The 8891-nt window shown below is 44.9% G+C and overlaps 1 protein-coding gene across 1 annotated transcript in view; it reads right to left on the bottom strand.

Annotated features, from left to right (window-relative positions):
• Nucleotides 1-395: 395 nt before the first annotated feature.
• The window catches only part of PPIL1 (peptidylprolyl isomerase like 1), an 11856-nt gene continuing 3360 nt past the window's right edge, over nt 396-8891 (bottom strand). Inside the window, exons 3-4 of the mRNA XM_068111951.2 lie at nt 1078-1146; nt 396-881 (exon numbers count right to left, since the gene is read on the bottom strand). Of these exons, the coding sequence (XP_067968052.2) occupies nt 664-881; nt 1078-1146 (287 nt within the window). The 3' untranslated portion in view covers nt 396-663. The remainder of the gene's footprint in view (nt 882-1077; nt 1147-8891) is intronic.

Here is an 8891-nt window from a genome sequence, read left to right as displayed (position 1 = left end):
GGAAACCGTACCAGTGCTCCGCCTTCTGAGCTATCTGGGCGAACTGACTGAGCATGCTATTTTCCCACACATATGATTGCCACTCTCTTTCTGTCAATGCTTCCGGGGCACTCGCTGCCAACCATAGGAGCACCAATGGCCTGAACACGAGATTTTGGTTAAGGTCCAGATAGAGATCCAGCTTATCAGTACGATACAAAACTGTTCAGACTGGTGGAGGTATTCTCTGCTCTCTAAAGCGCTGTTCTCATTATCTCGTGCATTCTTCTATAGCCACCCCTGATTTGGTCTCAAATTGCTGGTAAGGTTGCACCTGCAGAGATGGGCCACATGTAGCATTTCGCACAATCAATCATGGTGGATAAATGCTAGTGCAATGACCTGGTGACCAACAATTCAACGCGACTCTGATGCATTTTTAATCATCTCACCCTTTCAATGAAGAAATTTTCACAACAGTTTCAACACAAAAAGTAATACTTTTGTATTCCTCTTCATTATTGTCCAACAGCCTTTGATACACAAATTGTTTAAACTTCCTTAAAACTCTTCCCTCACGTGTCCATGTACACCGGAACTTCATGTAGCTCAAAGGGGTTAACTCACGTGTCCACAAAACGCTCGTTGATGAACCAGCCAAAAAAGCAGCAGCTACCAGACTCACTACCGAGGGTAGGCTTGTACTATCTTGACGGGGTCCAGTGGCCGGTCATTGGAGTCTGTAGCAACGCAGCCGATACGCTTTAACACGGACATGCCTTGTGCCACGCGACCAAACACTGTATGCTTACCATCCAACCCCTGTGCCGGCACCAATGTCAAGAAAAACTGGCTGCCATTGGTGTTGGGCCCAGCGTTGGCCATGGAAAGTATCCCAGCACCTAAAGAAGAAAGGAGCAGCTAGTACCAAAACAAAAATAGTTGTGAATCGTCATGCTTGAGCGGCTTGGGAAGGGGTGGGGGGTGAGAGAGAGAAAACCATCAAGAGCCGTTATGAGCGAAACACATCTCGGTAAATCCTCGCAATCACCAAGAGTGGAATTAAGTAGAAGTAGAAATAAATACACTTTTTTTTACCAGTGTGCTTCAGGTCAGGATGAAACTCGTCCTCAAATGATTTGCCGTAGATAGACGCTCCACCTCTGCCTGCACGTGTGACGGTCGAGATTAGAGGTGTAAGTGAATCTCTACCTCAACTACTGGCTGTTACAAGCTTATAATCATCGATATCCATGATGCCAGAAATATTTCGACAAATAAAGTTAAGGCACAAAAGAAAAACACAAAATATAAACATTTTAATTGTATGAGAATAAAGCAACCCTCTATCCTTGTGGTCTGTGACAACATTCGACCACACAAACAACGCCTCGTGTTGGTTTAATTTTAATGGTTAAGGTGGCTGGCTTAAGGTCTTGAGGTGTTGAGTTTAGGACCCCAAGATCTTAGGGTCTTGTATGCTGTTTAAATAACACCAGGTTGGTTGACTCAGTCTGTCATCCTTCCGAGGCCATCAACGAGTCCCAGCTTAGTGATAACAGGGGCACAACATCAGTGGCAGAGCAACACTTCAAGGAAATGTGGCAACCAGCAGCCACTGGTTGCATATGAAACAACAACAACCACACAATAGCTCTTTTAATCACCGGCGACGTAGCAGAATTGTGCATTGCAACGGACCTTCAGGTTTAAATTTTTATATTTTGAATATTTTCAGATAATTCCCAAAATCATCATTACACAATAAGTATTCAAACACAAAGTCCTAATTTTCTTTTGCAGCTTTAGATTTTTTTTTTTTTCATTGGTCTGCCTGCCAATGTAGAATCAAATCAAATGAGGAAAATAGACATCAAACCAGGAAGGATATCATGGGACGGCGAATACTCAAACACCATTGGTCTCACCTAAATCATTGTTTAGAAACAAACATTCACAAACCATTAAAACAGTAAAACACAGTGTTCAGTATATGATACAACGGAATGTCCGTTTCATTTAATTACTGAACTTCCCACACACAGGAAGGTAAAGTAATTAAATAAATTATTACTAGAATAAAATAAATTATTCAAACGCCTTCCTCCTTGCCGACACAATAATGTGAGAAAGAGAACATTCTCAGCACATACTTCGTCGAGGCTCGTATGAGAGCTAACACATAAAACATGTAATAAAGGGAGCGGGAGACAAGAGGGGGAGAGAGGGAAGCACAACACCAGTAGGGAACAGGGAGACCTATGGAAGGGAGAGGGCTGGAGCAGGTTACACGGGATAAACAAAATGGACACAACAGGGGATTTCAGGAAAGAAAATGGAATTTGAAGGAGGTGGGTTTGGGGTGTATTAACGAAGGTAGACAATAGCGAGGTTTTGGATGGGGGAAGATAAGAGATGGGGGTGAACAGCTGTTTTGAAGACCTGGACAGAGAAGTGGGATTGAAGAGAGTGTGAGAATGTGTTTCAGAGGCGGGAGAAAAGAGGAATGAAAGCGTGAAGGTGAGCAGAGAGTCTTAATTTTGGCAGTGCACCAGAAGAGGGTTGCAGGCAGATCTTGTGCGACCTGTAGGAGTATTTGGGGGACAGCACAGACAGGGCTGGGGGGAGGAGGGAGATTATGCCAGAGAGGAGTCGGTAGAAGACAGAAAGACCACCATCCTGCCTGCGGTGAGAGAGAGAAAGGCCCTCAGAATCAGCTTCATCGCGGGGAATACCAATGATTCTAAAAGCCTTGGTTTCTACAGTGTGAATCCGAGCTATGTAGGTGTGAGGCAGGAGCACCAGCCCAGAGGGGAGAGCAGTACTGCGGCTGAAAGCTTTGTATTTGGCAGGAGCTCAGAAGTGCCAAGAAAGGACTTCGCGTGACGAAGGATTATTACATCCAGTACATCCAGTATTACAGTATTACATCAGTTACAGTATTACATTACATTATTACAGTATTACATCCAGATTATATTACATCCAGTCGGCAACTGGATTTGGGGGCCAGCTTGGAAATGTGTTTTTTTCCCCAGGAATGATCATGGCAGATAGTGAGACCCAAAAGCTTGAATAACAGAACTTCTTCAAGAGGTTTGTTGAGAAAGTGGATGGGAGGGTTTTCCAGATGATCTTTTCGGAGCGACATTGTGAGAGTGTGAGATTTATCAGGATTGAAAGACATGTTCCACGTGTTTGACCAGATTGTGATTTTATCCTTTGCAGAGAGGGAAGAGGCTGCTGCCTGCCAATCTGAGGGTTGAGATAAGGAGCGGCAGAGAGTGGAGTCATCAACAAAGAAATAGGATTTTCCAGAGTCGGAGAGATCATTGATGAAGACCAGAAAAAGCACATGGCCCAGAACACTGCCTTGAGGAGCTCCAGCCTGGACAGGAAGAGAGGATGAGAGAATTCCATTCAGGGCCACATGTTGACGACAACAGGAGAAGAAGTCAGTGAGCCATGCGTGGATGTTTTCATGGATACCATAAGAGGTGAGTTTGGTGAGCAGGGCGGGGTGCCAGACCATATCAAAGGCACGAGATATGTCAAGGAAGACGGCTCTGATCTCCTGTTTGGTGTTGAGGCCGTCCATGCATTTTTGAGACAGCAGAAGCAGCATGTCCAGAGTAGAGTGACCTGGTCTGAATCCAAATTGATGGTCAGAAATCAAGCCTTTGAAGAAGAGGAAGGATTTAATATCAGAAGCGATGGATTCCATAACCTTGCTGATGATTGGGAGCAGGCTGATTGGTCTATCGTTGCAAGGTTCTGTTTTTGCACCTTTTTTGTGTGAAGCGGTAATGCTGGCTGATTGCCGGCATATGCTGTAGATACCGTAGATCACCCACACTATAGATGGCTATTCAGATGAAACGTGCGTAACTACCGTGACAATTTTTGTTTACAATGCAGAAGCTTCTGCACCGACAACAACCACATTGAGATAGCAAGTAGTGTAACCTAATGGAAATCTCCAAGGAGACCAGACCACTTGCTAACCGCAGTCCAGAGAGAAATTTGTAGTTTTGAAGGACAACGTGAAGGACGACTACTCTTCGCGATGGACACCGTGGGATCTTTAACGTCGACCAACTCTCATTCCTGCAGATGGGACCCCTGGTTTAACGTCCATCCGAGGGATGGTACACACAATGATGAATCACCAGGACGACAGTTTATAGCTGTGTGGGGATCCAAACCCAGGCTACACAACCAAAAGGAAATGCAGCACATCAGTTAAATGTAAGCACATCATATTTAATACTTATTGCCTTTATAATAATCAAAGGGGGGTGCAAAGTGCCCACCCTTTATATAAGGGATCGTTTCTCTCTATGTAGCTTTTACATGGGGACTGAAAATACGTTCTCAGCTTCTACTGGATGAAATCCGCTGCAAATTTTAGAAGTAAATGCTTTGTACATTGAGGTAATATGTTCCAAATTTCAGAAGTAAATGCTTTGTCCATTGAGGTAATATGTTCCAAATTTCAGCAACGTCCGTTTATGCATTCTCAAAATATATTTAGAAAACCCTCGAAATCACGTGGGTGTCTGTCGGTATAACCACCTTTATATAAGGGATCGTTTCTCTCTATGTAGCTTTTACATGGGGACTGAAAATACGTTCTCAGCTTCTACTGGATGAAATCCCACGGGTGTCTGTCGGTAAGATCCCACGGGTGTCTGTCGGTATGTCCGCCCAAAATGTGTTGGCGCTCATATCTCAAGGACTATACATTGAAACTAGCTGAAACCTGGAATACATTGGCCAATAGATCTAGTTAATGGATTTCGAAACAAATTCCACCAAAGTGCTATAGTTTTTGCTTTAAAATTAAATATATATATATATATATATATATATATATATATATATATATATATATATATATATATATACACAGTGATCCCTCGTTTATCGCGGGGGTTACGTTCCAGAACCCCCCGCGATAGACGAAAATCCGCGAAGTAGCGACCATATTTTTATTTTATTATTTATATATATTTTAAAGCTTTATGACCCTCCCCACACTCTTATTAACCTTTCCCATACTCTTATAAACACTTCCTATACTCTTAAACACTTTTTACACTCTTAAACATACGTAATTTTAACAACATATAAAATTATAATGGGTACTCACCATTGAAGATACTGTAGCTACCCATGGGTTCCCCAAGCAAGACCAGCATCAGAATCTCCTTGCTCCAGCCGGTGACGTCACCGGCGGGGATCCCCGGCGCCAGAGTGGCTGGTCACGTGACCGCTAAAGCGTGCCGCGCGTGCAGGTATAATCAACTACACCTGTTGATCACGTGACCACCGAAGCACGCCACGCTTGAGAGGCGTGGCTTTCGGTTTCTGGTTGTGCTTTATAATGCAGCCCGATAAACGGGCTTTTCAGTGTTCCCGAGTTGGTTTTGAGAATAAATATCTTCTCGGACGAGTTTGTGTCTTGCCCGTCATTTCGTCCGTATCAAGCAAGAGCCCCGGCTCTTCAATACTACAACTTGCGTGATGAAGATGATGATGAATTAGCTGTGCAGTACTGATGACGATGATGAATGTACTGCACAGCCAGAAAGAGCATTACAGTTACCCATTACGTGGGTAACTAGCGCAAGTGGAAGCTGCCGCATCTGCGTTTTCCATACGCACGACTTTATCTCTTTGTCTACTCTTCTACTGTACACTATGGACAGTATTTTAATTCTTGTAATATGTTTTAATTACTGTATTTTTCTTATTTTTTTACGTTTTTTAATTTTTTAGGCTAGAAAATGCTTATTTTACCACAAAAATATTTAAAATAATAGTATATAAAAATACATTTATACCGCAAAATCCCGCGATATAGCGAAAAATCCGCGATATAATTTTACATATACTAGCGAGAAAAACCCGCGATGTAACGAAGACGCGAAAAGTGAACCGCGATATAGCGAGGGATGACTGTGTGTGTGTGTGTATATATATATATATATATATATATATATATATATATATATATATATATATATATATATATATATATATATATATATATATATATATATATATATATATATATATATATATATATATATATGTATATATGTATATGTATATATGTATATATGTATATATATATATATATATATATATATATATATATATATATATATATATATATATATATATATATATATATTGTTGCGGATATGGGATTTGCATCCATCCATATCCGCTTGTAAATATTCCCCTATTTCCTCAATACTTCCCAACTATCCCCAATCCCCCATTCCCTAGTCCCATTTTCTGTAAACAACACTCTGTAGACCCGACCTCCCCCTATTTCCCCCATTAAATGTCGTGCCCAGGTTCACCGCATCTCATGTAAGACAACTAGAGGACATCTTGCTAGTTATTCTTAGTCTATGTCAGTTAAGGACTCGTTTCCATTAATTCTGACCCTTCGTTGCACCAGAATGTGATTGTATGGCACCGTTAGGAAGTTTAGGACCTCCCAATACCTCCCTGCAGCTCTTCCTCACGGTTCAGCAACAACAACAACAACAACAGCAGCAACGGCAGCGGCGGGCGCGGGGAGTGCGCATCCTCACTCCGGCTTGGTTGGTAGGGGGTGTTGGGAGGGCACCAGGCCTCCCCAACGAGCCGCCATCGAACATGTGCTCGACGGGGTTACCAAATAGGGGCTCCCTGTCAGCTCCTCGTCAAGGGCGGAGCCCGGTAACCCCCGCACCCAATGGAAGCGGCGGACCGGCCCCAGTGGGGCGGAGCCAACCAGCCGAGGGCGTGTCACTCCCCGCTGAGCATGCGCAGGGAGAGGGAGGTGACGTCAGATGCGCGCTGAGCTTGGAGCAAGCAAGACGACCTCCGAGCGCTGTGAGGCCTCCCCGCAACTTCTGGACTGGACCGTGCTTTATCCTGTCCCCGAGCCAAGGTGCACCTTGTGCCATCGAACTACCTGTCCCTCCCTGCCATCAATCCCTGTGTAAGTCAGCCTTGTTCCGTTTGTCTGTGGTCTGTCCGGGAATAGATAAGATTGTATTTAAGTGCCCATCTCTTCTGTGTCTTTTACCTCATTCTGCCGTGTAATCTACCCCCTTTTCTCCACCACTGTAATTATACCCTCCTCCGGAGGTCTTGAGAACTGTACCCCTTGCGTCGTTTCCTCTTTCCCAGTGTCGCGTCCTTTCCATCATTGATTTGGCATAGCGCGATTTGGTCAACGTCTGGGTGGAATCGGGGTCTAGTCGGGGAATAACTGTTCGGTCGCGGCAATACCACCGCTCGGTAAATAACATCTAAACCGCGTCCGTAACAATTGGTGTCAGGAGTGGGATACGGACCCGAAGCGCGCTTAACGCGCTCAAAATTATAAGTCACCGAAATTTGATTTCGTTTTACAAAAAACCCGAATTTTGAAAGTCGCGCTATGGGAGATCAAGACGGCTGGGTTCCGGTAGAGGAGAGTGAGGCAGGGTCGATCCAGGACCAAATTGAGGGACATGAGGAGAGCGAAGCAGTGAGGGCGGCAGGTTCGCAAAATGGCGTCCTCGCGCACGAGGTTACGGGCGCGCAAAATGGCGCCTCGCACATGGCTACCGCACCCGCGACCGTAGCAGCGCCGCTGGTGGATTCGAACCTTTTTTTCCTGCAAATGAGGGCCCTTATGGGACAAATGGGAGACCAAATTGGAGGTTTGAAAAACAGTATAGAGGCTCAGATTGAGCAAATGGGGGTAATGGGGTCCAATAGCGAGAAATTGAGGGAGGACATGGGGGCCAATAGCCAACGGTTAGAACAAAGGATGGGGTCCAATAGCGAGAAATTGAGGGAGGACATGGGGGCCAATAGCCAACGGTTAGAACAAAGGATGGGGTCCAATAGCGAGAAATTGAGGGAGGACATGGGGGCCCAGATCGGAGGGTTAGGGAGTAGAATAGAGGGATTAGACAATAGATTAGGGGAAATACAGGAGGGGTTAACGGGGGTAGAAAACAGAATGGCCGCTCAAGAGAATCAAATGGAAGGGATGAAAAAGGGGTTAGAGGGGTTAGAAAACAGTATGGAAGGCAAATTGAGGGACATGAGGGACCAAGCGGAAAGGGAAGTTAAAAAAATGGGGCAGCAGATAGAGGGGGTCAGAATGGGGGTAGAAACTAAATTGGATGCTCACAGGGAGGAAATGGAGCAGATGAGGGTGGCATCTGGGCAGGAGATGCAAGTGATGGGAGAGGAGATCAGAAGAGGTGTGAGTGAGGAGGTCGGAGGAGTGCGCGAGGAGGTGAGGCACTGTGAGGAGCGCATGGAGAAGGAGGTGAGAAAGGGGACTGTAAAATTGCAAGGTGGTATAGAGGAGTTGACGCTGGGAGTAGAACAACTGACAGTGGGACAAAAGGAGTTGGGGGACCAGGTAAAGAAGAACACAGCGGTAATAGAGGGTTTAAAATCAACACAGAAGGAGATGAAAAAGGACATAGGGGTAATTAAAAAAGAGTGTCAGATGGTACGTGAGGGACTGACAACGAGGTTGGACGAGGTGACAGAGGTAATGGAGACGAAGGACCGGCAGGTGAGGACGCACATAGAAACGGTCAAGGGGGCCTTAGAGGACGAGCTTGAGGAGACGCACCGGGAAATAAAAGAGGTGAAGCAGAAATTAGAAGAAGTGGAAGAAGGGGTAAGCGAAATTAAGAAGCGACGGAGAGGGGATAAGAAAGAGATAAAAGAGGAAGTAAAAGAATTGGTCCAAAGTCTGTGTTCGGATCGTGATGATGTGCTCATTAACCGGATGAGGGATTCGCAGGTGATGGAGGAGAAGCGAAGAGAAAGAGGACCCGGTGTAAGTGGTGACCAATATGGTCGTGCGTATGATGCGCCAGGTGATTTAATGAGCT

The sequence above is a fragment of the Myxine glutinosa genome, chromosome 4 (genome assembly GCF_964187855.1).
Source record: "Myxine glutinosa chromosome 4, kmMyxGlut1.1, whole genome shotgun sequence".
NCBI lineage: Eukaryota > Metazoa > Chordata > Myxini > Myxiniformes > Myxinidae > Myxine > Myxine glutinosa.
Note: the sequence above shows the minus strand (reverse complement) of the source record. Positions and strands in the feature narration are given on the sequence as shown.